A 16,193-nucleotide genomic window follows, 5' to 3' on the forward strand; every position below is an offset into this window, starting at 1 on the left:
AATAAGCAATAAACAGTAAGTATAGCACATTATCATACATAGCCTAACAATAATCAATAATAAACAACAATTCAATAATCCCACTACACACCAAATCATACATAATTTAGTTCTTACTTTTATCAACAATCTCCTTGTAGGTTCGGAGGTGGCGCGCGTGTTTTCGTGTGATCGTGTTTTGCGTAAAGTTTTGTGAAATGCTGGCGCTTCAGTTTTATAGCGGCAGTTACAGTTAGGGGAGCGTCGCCACGCCAGACACGCAAAGTGACGGTGCGCGCGTCTGAGAGCGCGTCCCCGTCCATTTTTGTAAGCGCGTGCCCTTTCCTCCCAACCATCCCCTTCTCTTCCCCCTCAGGCCAAAACTTTTTGTTGTTTTCTATGTAATCGTGCAGGCTACTGCCGACTCAGCGAGTTGGTTAACATAGACCCGTTGGCACCAACGGCCTGAATGTGCAGCAGTGGAGAGAGGCCGTGCGCGGCCGCGGTAGGTGTCAATGGGCAACGCACAATAGACGAACGCTGTTGCATTCGTATATGTCAGCATTGTGTATCTTATAGCGCACAATGGACGGCCTGTAAGTAAAGAATGAGGGGATTTGTTCCCTACCGTCGCAGTGTATGCTTTTGCACAGGGGACTCTGGCAAAACCTCGAAAAGCTCAACCTCTCTCCATACATTATATTCCCCACTTGTTTGTGATATGACTTGGAAAATGATATTTACTTGTTCATTCTTTTATGCTGAAAGTATTTAGGCCTATTCATTCATTAAAAGAGCTATTTTTCTTTTTAAAAAAATCAAGAACTCAAGAAGCTTTGGATAGGCCATAGTGACATTACACTTGTTGCCCAATTACTGCAGTGTGCGTGGTAACTTGGCATCACCCCCCCAACCCTAACCCAGCCAGGCCCTCATGAGGGTCAGGGGGTCGCCACGGTGTGACGCTATTACCTTATGGATGGATCATTTTGACAGCCCCCCCATCACAGCTATCCCTGCCCAGCCGCCACCCAACGCTCACCCCTACCCTTTTCCAACCACCACCACCTCCCACCTCCACCCCGCCAACACACAACCATGCACACACACACACACACACACACACACACACACACACACACACACACACACACACACACACACACACACACACACACACACACACACACACACACACACACACACAGAGACTGGTCTGACAGGGACACCACAAAAGCCCTAGTGATATGGCCTTTGGTTTGCTTTTTTACCCAGAACAAATTGTTAACATTGTTAGTACAGTAAATATCTCAAACTGACAGTTGTGCAGGAAATTACTCACATCAGTCGCATACACAGTAAATTCTGCAGTGCTCATTTAACACTTAGAGAGTTGATTTGACATCATTTGGACTTAAATGAACTCTCTACGTGTTGAATTAACACCGCAACATTTACTGTGTATTAGGAATCGATTATGAAATCATAACAGTACTTTTGTCTCTCCTTTTTTATTAGGTCACGCTATTCCTGCCTCAGACTTATTTAACTGATGAAGATCTAAGACAGAAAAATTAGGGCCAAATAAATTGTCAGTGTGGAGATTTACAAAACCCCAACTGCATTGAAATAGGGACACTAGGTAAATTGTGAATAATAACAAAATACTGTCATCTGATTCTTACATTATATGGAGAATGGTGCAAAGACAACATATCAGCTGTCAAAAAACTGACAAAAATGATTGTTTTGTGGGACATTCATACAGTAGGCCTATGATGAAAAAATAACATGTCTCAAAAGACTTGCCGGGGCAATAAAAGGAAGCAAATGTTGAAGAAGACTAAAAACAAAAGAAAGGACAACACAATTACATTAACGTATGAGATCATTTTCATATAGGGCCTAAAAACAGTGTTAGTTCCTGTCTTGAACACGATTTCAACAGCTCAAATGGTAGGTGTATTCTTCATCATGTTTCGTAGTGCTTTCCTTTCTATAGTGCGTACAGTGGGCCAAGTCTTCTTGACAACAAGCCATCCACTTTATCACCTGGTTGTCCTTATAATGGAGCTAAACTCTTAGACCGTGCCGGAGAGGGGGATGCAGTGGTGTATTTGCATAACCACTTTTGGTCTCCCTTAATGAGGCTTTCTCTACTTTTACTGCAGAGAAATGAGAGGAGTGCAGCAGCAGTAACATTATTAAGAAATAGAGAATGAAGAAAAAAGGCACCACCATTTTAAAACTTCCGGCGATCTTGTTTTAGACCAAAGTAGAAAATGCAAATTGGCCTTATGTGGCAATAATTGAAGGCCTCCTTTCAAAATATAGGCCTAATGTCTGAGTGTCTTCTCATGCTATTTAAAACCACATATATCATTCAGCACCATCTTTAACTGTACGGATGAGTGAGAAGAGCTAAACCAATGCCCTACTGCACCCATGCCATCATAAATGCTGACTTTTGGACTGAGGAATACAGCAAGTTGGATGGTCCATTTTCACCACAGCACAGGATTTGCAAGACCCTATGTTCAAAAATAATGTCTTAATGCCTTCTGTAACCAAAGGACAGTTTCCCATGTCCTCTGGGTCTCCTTCAAGCGAGCTCGGGTGCATAGAAGAATGTTAAACCTCTGCATCTCTTTGAGGCATGTTGCAGTTATCAGATTTTAAATGAGCACATGTCCACCAAAACAATATTGTTCTCCGTTTTAACAGTTAATATGTTGTCTTCACTATTCTCCATCTAAAGACTGAATTAAATGTTTTGAAAATGATAGTGTATTGATTTTATTCCCAGTTTACCAAGTGTCCCAACTTCATCGGAGTTGGGGTTTGTAGTTTATTTAGGTAAGGTTATCCTGTTAGCTTGTTTTCTGGGGTGGGAGTGAATGTGGTGTTGCAGGAACATTTATTGATTATGCAGTATGTTGTGTTGTATACATTTAAAGAGGCACTAGGTAGGATGACGTCATTTGCGTGCTGCCCGTGACATGCCTGTCTCAAAATCGACACCGTAATGAAAAAATGCTGTTCAAATAAACTCGCTGTGAGTTTTTCATCCCGGAATGCCAACAGTTGATACAAATCTGAATGCGGTATGTAAAGCGATATTTTCAAATGATAAGTGTTTCCCACGAGACTCCCTCGGACCACGCTGCCAAAAGTTGCATGTGGGGTTTTTCTGACAGCAGACCGTGGAAGTGATCACGAGAGCCGTCGTTCACTTACTAAAGACTCGCATAAGCGTTGGCTGTCTCGGGACCGTGATTAATTAAACTTTTAATCCTACCTGGAGCCTGTTTAAAATAAGTAAATAAAAAATAATAAAAATATAAATATAATAAATAAGTAATGATTTAAAAAAATCCACAGCCATGGTCAGGGTTTAATTTTTTGAGCTGGGTTCCTCGACCACCTGACAGTAACAGTATTGGGCCTAGCCATCATTTGCAGTGACCTTGACATTACCTGGAAGCCCACCTTTACACAAACCTGTATCACCTAAATCGCAATAAGTCCCTGCAACAGATATAGACTTGCATGTTTTACGATATAGTGTATGCTGATGTACACTACTGATCACCATCAAGAAAGTACACGTAGCATGGCATCGCTCCTCACATGTCAATATAAGAAACGGCTTTCGGAATCCTTTTGGAATAAAGTGTTATGAGGAACATGCTTTCCAACTGATGTCAAAAAGATCAAACAAATCCACAAATACACAGCACCTCAAATGTGTGCTTTTATGTCAGCAGCAGTTCTAGCCATTTGGGGCCCTTGGTGAAACATAGACACCTTTGGCATTACTTTCGCTGGTATTTACTGTTGAGGGGCCCTTTTGAGGGACAATTTTGGCATTTTCCCAGTCTGCCAGTTTTGCAAGAGCACTCCGTGAGGATTGCCATGTTAATTTCATATGATCAGAAAAGGGCACAGGCCTCCTTAATAAGGTTAGACACATCGGGCTGATATTTGAGGGTTTTTTTTTAATGTATCGGCATCGGCCGATTCTCATGTGGTTTGGCCGATCCCTACCCGGTGTCATTTGACAGGCATGCAAGGGCAGCTCTGTGTTGCTCGAAGACCCGCAATGCGCGCCGGCGCGTAATGCTTTTGAAATGCCGTTTTGAAACCACCCTATTTTAATTTGGAAACTTGAATGCCATGATATCATGTGCATGTAATAGCCCACATGTGCCTGGAATTTATTAAGTGGGTTGGAAAAAAACGGGAATGCTGGGAATGTGTGTCCCATTTAAACGGCTCACTACTATAAACTATTTAGCAAGCTGTAACGTTAGAGTAGTTGTATGCTGGAATATTTGTCATTTTTAAAACTTATTTTGGCCATATCGGCCCCAAATATCCGCTTCAGGAAATCGGCAGTGCATATCAGCCATCGACCAAGGGTGATGGAACGAAATTGATATCGGCGTCGGCCATTAAAAAACCTGCATCGGTCGACCCTCACTCCTTAACCTGGGGGCCTCAGTCCATTACAGCATCACCTCATAGCACAGGTGGCAGTACAGTAGGCCTACCATTAGTGCTGTACCGCATACCAGTTACACTACCCTGAGAGCAAAGGAATCGGTATCGATTATCATCAAATCAATGCCCAATTCAACGCCCTTTGCTGTCACGGTAGCATTTTAGTGGTAGTGATGTTAGCGCTCTAGTGGTAGTTTTATCAGTTGGCTTTGACAGTAGCACTAGTGCCAGTGGTGTAGTCTTCGTACAACGCAGGTATACGGAGTATACCCACTTTCAAATTTCAGGGATATACCCACTTAAAATGGATTGATCCATTATTTAGAATAGCACAAACATAAACAGTATACCCACTACAAAAAATGCTCAAATATACAGTATACCCACCACAAAAAAGTAGACTACACCACTGACTAGTGCTGTGCAGTGGCAGCAATAGCCTACTGATGCTGTTTGGTGGCCGCAACACTACTGTTTTTAAGTGGCAGTAAAACAGGTTTTGTAGTAGAAGTAATACTAGTGTTCTTTTTGCTTAAAATTATACTTGTATGACAATTTAATACAAAGGGACGTATACTTATGAGATACAGTATCCTCCGCACTCCTGCGTTTCACAATCTGGGAATCACAATCACGGGAAAGGACTTGGTAAATGCAGGGAAAGAAAGGAATCACCGGAGCATCTTCAGATGTGGAAATTAACTTGTTTTATTGGGCAAGCGGCAAGACTAACGGTGCTTGCCCAATAAAACAAGTTAATTTCCACATCTGAAATTAGCTCCGGTGATTCCTTTCTTTCCCTGGACTTATACTTATTACAGGATACTGGTTACAGTCCCTGAAGCCATATGGAGTCAGTCAGGTGCCTAGCACAAGGGCACTTCCGCCATTACCTACTGATTCAGCTGGGACTCGAATTTGCAATCATCTTGTCCCAAAAGTGACTCCCTAACCATTAGGCTACAGCTACCCACAAGCTGTTCTCTAGTGGCAGTAGCAGCAGTGTTCTGTGGTTGTAGTAATATTGACAAAAAGACCAACAAAGGTCGGCGTCTGCGCCTTGAACTTAATGCTCGTGTATTGCTTGGTGCGAGCACTCCCAAAAAAGTAGTAATCACTCAAAATAATGGAAAAAGGAGGCGCACACAAGACTTGTGTGAAAAAGTGTATTGAAGCCGAAAATATACAACAGAAGTCTAAGGATTAACTGGAGAGACAGACGTTTCGGAGCTAGTCCATTTTCAATGTCTCCAGTAGCTTGTAGTTGTAGTAATATTGCCTGATAGTGGCAACACCAACAGTAACTACAGCAATGTTTCTCAAGCTTTTCGAAGGGCAGTCATGGGTAAGCGGTTAGGGCGTCAGACTTGTATCCCAAAGGTTGCCCGTTCGACTCCCGACCCGCCAGGTTGGTGGGGGGGAGTAATTAAGCAGTGCTCTCCCCCATCCTCCTCCATGGCTGAGGTCCCGCTGCACTGCTCCCTAGGGGCACCATTGGGGGCTGCCCCCTTGCACAGGTGAGGCATAAATGCAATTTCATTGTGTGCAGTGTGCAGTGAACACATGTGTGCTGTGGAGTGCTGTGTCACAATGACAATGGGAGTTGGAGTTTCCCAGTTGGGCTTTCACTTCACTTCACAAACACCCGCTTGGCCTCGTCATAAGAATGCCAATGTCCAATGCCCTCTTGAGCATTAAACAGAAACTCTACACTACAGCAATGCATGGCAGGGGCTCACCAGTGGCTTCAGGCAACTCATACTCACTATCTAATTCTACATGCAACCAACACACTTAATCACACCTGTACAATCACAACAACATACGTAACTATAACTGACAAACACAAAACAAATGCTTGGTAGTGGCAGCGCAGTGCTATCAGCAAGACCTTAAAAATACCTAAATGAATGCATTATGATGAATTAGATATAATATATGATACATTAAATATGATAAATATGATGCATTAAAAGGCCTACGATAGTTAGGCACAGCTGCATTGTTTTGACAGCCCATCTGTGCCAGCTGCTAGCCAAGATTCCAGCACCAAAAAAGATCACAGCGTGACACATTTTCATAGTTCTTATTTTACAAACTCTTAATGAAGTATGACTGTTTCATAGTCGCTCGATATCATTGTGTGGTTTGGCCCACGGCCATTTGTTTTCCCCCAGCGTAATGTGTGTATGTATGAACTCACTCATGCACTGCGGTCATTATGAAAAATAGTAACCCCTCAACCTAAACTCCATCTCCTGTGATGCGCACTCTACTCACTACAAACCCTGCTATTGCCCTTGAGCAAGGTTTTAATCAGCTCTTGCAATACTACACTACATGTGCACAAGATTCCCTGTTGCTACTGGGAGTTCAGCCTGCTTTGTTTATCCAATGTGGTGGTCTACCATGCATGTGATTAGGCCTATCATGAAATGTGTTTATACTTACTGTATGTTGTGTCTTTATTACTTATCTGGTGATCTATACGCACACAACTTCCGACAGATAAAATGTGCACACAATGACCTTGTACAAAGGATGGATGAATCATGAGACAGATATGCGGTAACTGTGTCAAGAGCTGGATGTAACAGGATGACAGATGAGATATAGTACGCTGAGTGCTGCGCATAACAGAAACAAAACCTGTAGGTCAAGGATGTAGCCTATAATAAGGGATTCAGGATTTATTTACACTGTTGAGACAGCACATTCATTGCACAGTAGCTGATTTTCCAGATTTAGGATGTCACAGGTTTCATCAAAATATCCACACACACACACACAAGCACGCACGTGCTAGGGGTGTAAATCACAGCCTCCATGACGATACGATATCGATTTCTTGAACCAGGGATTTGATTATTTTCGATACTTAAGAATTCCCCATGATACGATATGATTCAATTCAATTAAATTTTTTCCAATTACTTTTCTACTTGTATTATGTTATGGAGCAAGGGCATTGGACAGGGGCCAGCGATTCGATTATTTTCGATACTTAAAAATGCCCCACGATACGATACAATTCGATTAAGTCGTCGACCGTAGGATTGATGCATCGATTTATTTCCATTATTATTTACACCCCCAGCACGCGCGCGCACACACACACACACACACACACACACACACACACACACACACACACACACACACACACACACACACACACACACACACACACACACACACACACACACACACACACACACACACACACACACACACACACACACACACACACACAGGCTACATGTGTTAAAAATCCAAAATACAACAGCAAGTGCACACAACATTCAAAAAAGTATTTCTGGTCTCTTTTTTCATTTCATTTTTTTACATTTTCAAAATAATAAACAAACCTCAGTTTGGTGCCTTTTTTCGATGCAGGCCACGGGGCGGCCATCTCTGACGCAATCCCCATTCTCTTTTTGCCAGGCTGTAGTCAGCAACCCCACGCCGTCATGGTATCACTAATACCAACTGTGTTGACATGCTCAGTGTGCCAGAGGTCTCCCATGGGGTTGCGTTAATCAGTCCGCCCCTGCTCTCATGGCCTCCTCTTTGACTTCCTCTCTGACGGACGTAAACACACACAACAGGCCAGAAAATATGAGCACTCACTCACTGTATGTGCGAATATATTTACCTCCGCCAAGGAGGTAATGTTTTCGGCCGTGCTTGTTTCTTTGTCTGTTTGTTTGTTTGTTAGTCTGTTTGTTTGGCAAAACTTATGAACCGAAGTTTTTGTTCAAAACTTATGAACGGATTTGGATAAAACTTGGTGGAGTTGTTGGAAATGACCCTAGGAACAAGTGATTAAATTCCAATTAAAATGGTGGTGATTCGGATCATGAACAGGAACCAGGACTTTTTAAAAGATTCTTCACCATTGCTAGCGTACAAATCTAAACGCCCCTAGTGACCGCAAATTGAACAGCGGGACCTGGCAAATGTCATCATTCCAGTTCCTAACTTCACAAAAATAAGGCAGAGAGACTTAAAACAAAAATCGGGTGAAGCATAGTCAAATGTCCTAACAAACAGCTTCCTTGGCTGTTTGGGGTACATTATAGGCTTTTTTTTAACCAATACCTAAAAATACTATAAATATTTGCAGCTGGCTGGCTTATGCAATATGTGGCAAAGTATGAGGTAAATGTACCACCTTAGGCTCTTGTGAAGAGCTGTCATTGTCACATATTAGTGGTGTCAACAATGATCGACTCGGCGATGCAATCCAATGCAGGGCATGGACGATCCAGAATCGATCCGGCAATTTCCAGAATCGATCCGGCAATTTTTTAAAGTTTCAATTACTTCCGTGTATATTTCGGGAGCAAATGAATGTTAAATTAAATAAAAGCACTTCAAAACATTTCAAGACTGACACAGACTGATACAGAAAACAGCCAATAAATTGTTGCTCAGTATCTGACTACTTGTATTGCCTCATCATGACTGATTAAAAATCTGCTTTGCTTTCAGTAGAAATGTAATGCATTGCAATGCATTGTAGAATTGAATCGGATCGCATAGAATCGAATCGAATCGAATTGCTACCTCCTGAATCGCGAATCGGATCATGAGGGCAGTGCCGATCCACACCACTATCACATATGCTGTTACATTTGCAGGGGAGGACCTATAAATAATCAATAGTTTACACCCAGTAGTTTACACACGGTGCTACAGAAGGTACTCCACTGCTTCCCAAGTCTTCTCAGATGGGGGTTGAGTCAGAGGTTCACAATGTGTTTTGTGATTGTTGACAGTTTTATTTGGTGTTGTGCACCTTTGATTCTGTCACTGGAGATTTTTCAGTAAAACAGACTCACTGTTTTGACAAGGCAGACAGGCTAGTTCTTCGGGCTATTTTGACAAGCTCTAAAATAGTAATGTGTGTTCATGTGTGCACCTGTCTGTGTTTGTAAGTGTGTCTTGCGCATACCCTTTCATTGTTTCCTATTCATTATCTCCTCTCTGGAAATAATATAAGCCTTATATACATGACAATGTGTAGTGTAAATATATATTACTCTCAAGAGCAGCACACAGCAGTAACTGTTACCAGCCGTGCAAAACTTGTACGTGTAGCTGGCAGCTTTACTTCTATAGTAAACTGAACATTTCGTTCCAACACATACTAGTTCTTACAATTTCTGTGTGCCCTTCTCTCCCTCCTCTCCCTCAACCCAACTGCTCTCCCTCACCTCTTCTTTTTTTCTTCTCGGCTTCCTCTCTTCTCCCTCGCCTCTTCTTTTTTTCTTCCCTCCTCTCCTCTCCCTCACCTTTTCTGCTCTCCCTCACCTGCTCTGCTCTGCTCTGCTCTGCTCTCCTCTCCTCTCCTCCCCTCCCCTCTGCTCTCCTCTCCTCCGATCTCCTCTCCCTCACCTCTTCTTTTCTTCTCTCACTCCTCCCCTCTCCCTCCCCTCTCCCTCTCCTCCTTTCTCTCCTCTCCTGTCCTTCTCTGCCTTTCCTGTTCCTCCTGTCATTGCTCTACCCATCATAGGCTATCCTCTAGACCAGGCTCTGCTCAAGGTCTACGCCTCTTCACTCGGAACTCTTGCAGACCCGGCTTGTCAGTTGTTGTGTGAAATGTGTCAGGCAGAAATGTAAAAAAAACCCTGATATTTTTTCGCTGCTTGCTCCCTTGTGCTGAATTATTGAACATTTCAGTGTATCAAACGTAATCCTGAAACACTAAATCATTTAAGACTGTCTATGTGTTGAGAGATACATATTAATATTGAAAAGATTTCACTTCATATAAACTATAGGTTTCCCAAGACACTCAGGATTGGAAATGACCATTTGCAGATACATTATCTCAACATTTCTCTACTAATATATTCATTAATACATTCATTAAATTGACCAGTAAAGTTTTCGACCTGATTTTCAAATGGTTGGGGGTCAAACACAGTCACCATTAGTTGAGATCAATGCCTCATTACCCTCTTCTCATGAGTGAGGTCTCTTTCTGACAGCAAACAGGCCTGAAGACACAGCTGCTGCTGAACCTCTGGTGATCAGGAGCATGATGAACGCTGAGCAAAAAAAAGAAACATCAAAGTGCCTTCCCATTAGGCTTGTATAGACTTGTATGTAAAGTACGCACTCTTACAGCTAAAGCCGTTAAAGCATGAATAAATATGAACATTTACAGACAAATGTAAAAGTTCCAATTCATTGCATCGCCAGCACTTTTGAATACAAAATGCCACCAGCCAATACTATAGTCAATACTTCGATACAATTTCCGTCTCAAGTTTTGAAGTGGTTCACAGATGTGCTGTGTGTATCAGATGATATTATATATCACACATTAGCTAGTAGCCATCGGAGCATTGATGACACATAAATACCAACAAAAGCAGGTCGCTTTCAGGAGCAGATATGGTGCAGTAACCCAGCAACCACCAACCACGTAGGTTTGTCCATTTAGCTGAAATGCTTTCAGAGTGTGTCTTCGTGGCAATGTGAACACTCCCGGGGAAAAAAAGTAACTCATAATGTATTGTATCCATTCTTTTTATACTTCTATAAAAGCAGCATAGTTCTCATATTTATATATGTCAGATTCATTCATAGGTCACATTTGTGGTAGATTCATTCAAACTGCTCAATTTTTCCTCTTCTTCTACAGCGCTATATCAGGCTACTGTTCTTCTTCAACTCCAGTGAAGCTTGGTCATAATATTGAGGCAACTTGTCAGACTTGCTGTTAGGGTTCTCTTAGCATAGACGTAGCCAAGGGCCCACCTGTTTTATTATTTCTGCCTACGCCCCTGTCTCTTAGTAGCAGTGGACTTTTAGGCACACACGTCTTTGTATGCTTTGACTCTCACGGCCTAACTCTCCTTCACTTTCAAGACAAATCAGAATATTTTCTTGAGTTATTATGACGCCCACACTCTAGTGTTACTTGAGTGGGTTTTGGTTGTTCAGTGGAGTGAACGTGTTTTTGGATGAAGTGTTGATGCTGATGGCTTTGGGCTATGGAAGAGGAACAATGCAAGGCCTGCTCACACCAATAACTGTAGCACTAATAACTGTAACCAAGACCATAGCAATATGATGTGAGTGGCTACCATAAGTAATGACATGATAATATCAGTGGTTTAAATCTACCAAGATAGTTTTTTTTCCAGCTCTTTCATTGTTTCTTCCATCTAATGTTGTAATTATTTCTAAAAATACATCTTATTAGAGTTTCACCATTACATGTAATGCCTTGTAACCTGTATACGGTACCTTGAGGTTTTAGGCCCGACAAAGACACGGGAATAGACAACCGACGCAAACTAGGATACTATGAGACTTGAACGGCGCTACACACTTCTGCATCTTTTCTTCCATTATCACTTTATTACGTCTCCTCTCCTCCATGCTATGCTCTGTCCACTTTTCCCACTCTCTCTTCCTCCCACTCACCCTCTCTCTCTCAAACTCTCTCTCTCAAACTATATCTCTCTCTCTCTCTCACACTCTCTCTCTCTCTCTCTCTCTCTCTCTTATTTTTTCTTTTTAAAGTCAGCTCCTAGTGGGCTATGTGTATGTGTATTAACCACATGAATTCTGTAATAAAATCTTTTTCAAAGTCAAAAAGTCTCTCTCACTCTCTCTCTCTCTCTCTCTCTCTCCCTCTCTCTCTCTCTCTCTCTCTCTCTCTCGACCTCCCTCTCTCTCTCTCTCCCTCGCTCTTTGATGATGGGGTCAGTTCTATTCTTTGGCTAGTGTGGCTACTCAGCGGGTTTGTTTCTCTGGCTCTAATCCCTCCACGCAGAGCGCCAGCGTATAAAAACCTGGTGGCCCCCGAAGCCTTCACTCACAGTCACCCAGAGCGATAACAGCACCTACTCCGGAGGTAAGGCCATGCAATGCAGTGCAATGCATCGCAAGCGACACCCACTCAGCTATACGGAGCAAAAACACGCCACACACAACACACAAGTGGACAGTGGACAAAAAAAAACATCAACATATTCCACTGGGATTACAAAATACAGAGATTTATTTGTTTCAAACAGCTCAGAATAGCCCAGTTAGAGAATCAGGCATTTCTACATTTGAGAGAGTTGAGCATGTTTAGGAATGGCTAATTTGAGTTATTAGTCATTAGTCAGTCGGTTTATTTTGTTGAATTTAGTTTTTAATCATGCTCTACGTTGACTAATAGTTTTTTGAACAGTGTTTTATCAGTTATTTATCTAATCAATTATATCAGTTAAATGTTTAAATGCCCATTCATTTTACAATTCAGCAGCTACGTTAGTATTCTTCAGCTAATGTATTGTGAGCACACCGATTTAGGATGAATGAAGGTGTTTTTTCCTGTCACATGGCATGATTTTTTAATAACGTGTTTGTTTCTCCCTTGACGGGGCTTCAGTCACCATGTCCTCCAGCGGCGAGAAGACCAAGGCTGCCTCTCAGACCGACGGCAAGGCCGCCCAGGGCAGAGAGAAGAGATCCGAGCAGGGAAATATGTCCTACAAGGTAAAATCACAAGCTTCTAATCTCCTCTGTTAAACACAAGCAGGGGCTCTGGTCCAGAAAGACAGATGCTGAGGCACTCAAGGTTGCAATTGATTTTACTTTTTTATTTGGCTGGGCCAAATAAAAAAGTAAGATAAATTGCAACCTTGAGTGCCTCAGCATCTGTCTTTCTGGACCAAGTTTGAGAGCCCCTAAACTGATGAGCACCAGGAAAAAATGTGAAGACCCAGAAGCACTCCAATTACCTGCTTGTGTTTGACAAGCAGATACTCTGTTTCCCTCACAGTATCTCTCCTTTTCCTCACACCTTCTATTGGTGACAGTGTATATGTGTGTCTGTGCTGTGCTTGCTCAAACACAACACATAACGTATGTTCTAGAAAGAAAAACAGGTCCATATTTAAACACGTGTAGGCCCTGGATGTTTAGATGAATGGCAGTTGAATGGCAGATGGATGGCAGTTGCCATAGCTATATGTGGAGGCGTTTCAAGTCAAAGTTTTAGACATGAAGTGTTGCTTACTTATGCAACTGCCTGTAATCATCACAGTTTTCATAAGTGTGTCTTAGTAGTAGAGCTTGTCTTGGTGGTGAATGTGAGGCAATACTGTACAAATCAAACTCTTCTTTATCGCTTTTCTTGTTTGCAGATGTGCGTGTGGGACCAGGAGAACTTCCAGGGTCGCTGCATGGAGATCAACAACGAGTGCGTGAACGTTTGTGCCATGGGCATGGACAATGTGCGCTCCCTCAAGGTGTTCTGCGGACCGTGAGTGTCTCTTTCTCTCTCACACAAAGCACAGACAGACAGACCACAGAAGCACACACATACATACGATTGAAATTGGAGTCCCGAGGAGGCAAGATGTATCAAAGCAACTTCAGTAACATTACATTGTGTCATCTCACAGTTACACTACCAAGTGCCTGAAACAGGGTCTGCCTTGTCTCTCTTGAAGTGCCAATGCGTAAACAAAACAATGCTTCCCTTTCAATCTTTTCCCAATCTGTTTCACAGCTTCGTCGGCTACGAGCAGATGAACTTCTGCGGTGAGATGTACATCCTGGAGAAGGGAGAGTACCCCCGCTGGGACACCTGGAGCAACAGCATGAAGAACGACTACATGATGTCCTTCAGACCCATCAGAATGGTACGCCCACCTCTCTTCCTCCTCCTTCTTCTCTTCCTCCTCCCGTTCCCTCCTCCACTTCATACAACTCCTTCCACTGAGTCTCTTCAATGCCACGGAACTCTCCCACTCTCACACTCACTTCCTGCTTCTTCATGGCTCTTTAAGGCTCTCTTCCCTGCTCTCCTTTCCTGTTTTCTAACAGTCTCTAGTCTTCTCCACACCTCTTGTCTAATCTCTGAGCCCTGTCCTTATCTTCATGTTTATTCCTCCTTCTCTCCTTCCAGTCATTGATCTTTCAATTCACTGAGCTCACATTATCTGTTTACCTACTACGACGAACATATTTTGATCTTTTCAAAGCATCCTGCCTCTCTACATCTTTATGGATAGTCAGTCACATATGGATAGTCACATATCTCTCTGTCTGTCTTCTCTGTACATACTGAGCGACGTCTCTCCCTCTCCCTCATCCTTGTCTTTCTCATCTCTGCACCAGGACGCTGAGAAGCACAAGATCTGCCTGTACGAGGTTGGAGAGTTCAAGGGTCGCAAGATGGAGATCATCGACGATGACGTGCCCAGCATGTTCGCCTATGGCTTCACTGATAGAGTTGGCAGCATCATGGTCAGCTGTGGAACGTAAGTACTTTTGATCTCCATCACACTTGTCATTCAACATGCGTTACACTATACTTGGCCTATCTAATATACGCAAGACATTTTTAGATGTTGGGATATCATTGATATTAATTATGTATGGGGCTGCAAAGTAGAAGTGCTTACGAGTGAGATCATTATTACGATCTCTCTTCATCTTTTGCCTTTTTGGTATTCATGTCTGATGCCTCATCTTCATTTCCCTCTTACTACTTTGAAAGCTTTTTCCTCTCTCTCCCTCTCTCTCCCTCTCTCTGCCTTCTGCATCATAGCTCTCATATTACATCCTATTTTTATCTCAACCCGGACTTTTAAAACCTTTCATATCCTTTCATCTCACCGCACCGTCTTCCATCTCCTCATCCCCATCCCCACACCCCCATGCCCCATGCTCACTTACCCTGTTTCTGATTCTGATTCTCTCCCCTCTCTTTCTTTCTTTTCATCAGCTGGGTGGGCTACCAGTACCCCGGTTACCGTGGCTGCCAGTACCTGCTGGAGAAGGGCGAGTTCAGGCACTTCAACGAGTACGGCGCCCGCTGCCCCCAGTTCCAGTCTGTGCGTCGCATCCGCGACATGCAGTGGCACCCTGAGGGCTGCTACACCATGGCCACCAAGTGAGGGCCCCGGAGGACGAGGAAGAGGGGGAGCGCGGGAGAGGGAAAAGGAGACAGGGATGCGGGAAGAGGAGCAGGAGCAGCAGGAGGAGCAGGAGCAGGAGAAAGAGAGAGAGGGGCAGGAGGGTCGGGTGAGGCGGCCGCCGTGAGAAAGCGCGCCGCCGCCACCGGTGGGGAGTGCGGAGGAAGTGGGGGAGGCAGCGATCACCACAGGGCCAAGAAGGAACGCAAGAAAGGCCCGTAAGCCCACGTAGGCCCACGGATGACATCACACATCGGCTACTCTGGTAGACGAGGGGGAGGGGGGTGGGGGTGAGGGACACGGTAGAATCAGGTGGGAGGGAGGGAACCGACATTCAACTGGGTTTAGTAGTTTAGGGGTTAGGGATAGAATAAGGTATTGACATAAATTATGGACACCTCTGTAAGGGAAAGACAAGGGGCCATTGCTGAGGAGCTGATGTGTGATGACTTGATGAACTGGCAATCTGTGGGATAACTGCCCTGCTTCACTTCCCCCCTCTCCCCTTTCCCTCTGCTAATTTCAACGACACTTTCTCCTCTCCACCTTTTCTCTCTACCTTTTCCTCCTCCTCTTTCTTATCCTCCTTTCAACATTCTCACCATCATTAGTGGAGTGAAGCAATCAGTGTAGAGAGGCCGCTGCCAAATAGGACTTATCGGCGGCAATCACAAGCAGACTAAACGGCTGTTTTTGGGGTGGGAGGTGGGACGGGGTTTTCTGTACCATCTGTAAAACCTGTGACTTCCTCTCATTTTGGAATTACCAAATAAA

At 43.5% G+C, this 16,193-nt stretch overlaps 2 protein-coding genes across 2 annotated transcripts in view; one reads left to right on the forward strand and one right to left on the reverse strand.

The window, feature by feature from the left end:
• The window catches only part of cryba1l2 (crystallin, beta A1, like 2), a 7,242-nt gene extending 7,066 nt beyond the window's left edge, over positions 1-176 (reverse strand). Inside the window, exon 1 of the mRNA XM_063219197.1 lies at positions 118-176. The gene's annotated coding sequence lies outside the window, so the exon portion shown is untranslated. The remainder of the gene's footprint in view (positions 1-117) is intronic.
• A 2,645-nt stretch (positions 177-2,821) lies between these two features.
• Positions 2,822-15,674, forward strand: crybb1l2 (crystallin, beta B1, like 2). Its single transcript, XM_063220344.1, has 7 exons — positions 2,822-3,083; positions 12,278-12,358; positions 12,884-12,990; positions 13,641-13,759; positions 14,009-14,141; positions 14,620-14,762; positions 15,230-15,674. Exons 3-7 carry the CDS (start codon positions 12,889-12,891, stop codon positions 15,399-15,401), a joined length of 669 nt encoding a protein of 222 aa, XP_063076414.1. The 5' UTR covers positions 2,822-3,083; positions 12,278-12,358; positions 12,884-12,888; the 3' UTR covers positions 15,402-15,674.
• Positions 15,675-16,193: the final 519 nt, after the last annotated feature.

Source organism: Engraulis encrasicolus, chromosome 16 (assembly GCF_034702125.1).
Source record: "Engraulis encrasicolus isolate BLACKSEA-1 chromosome 16, IST_EnEncr_1.0, whole genome shotgun sequence".
NCBI classification, from domain to species: Eukaryota; Metazoa; Chordata; class Actinopteri; order Clupeiformes; family Engraulidae; genus Engraulis; species Engraulis encrasicolus.

Excerpts from the sequence above, each read along its gene's own strand:
- crybb1l2 (XM_063220344.1), top strand. The coding sequence starts at position 12,889 with ATGTCCTCCAGCGGCGAGAAGACCAAGGCTGCCTCTCAGACCGACGGC. Across the intron at positions 12,991-13,640 it reads AGGGAAATATGTCCTACAAG|ATGTGCGTGTGGGACCAGGA; the intron begins GTAAAATCACAA and ends TCTTGTTTGCAG. Across the intron at positions 14,142-14,619 it reads CCTTCAGACCCATCAGAATG|GACGCTGAGAAGCACAAGAT; the intron begins GTACGCCCACCT and ends TCTCTGCACCAG.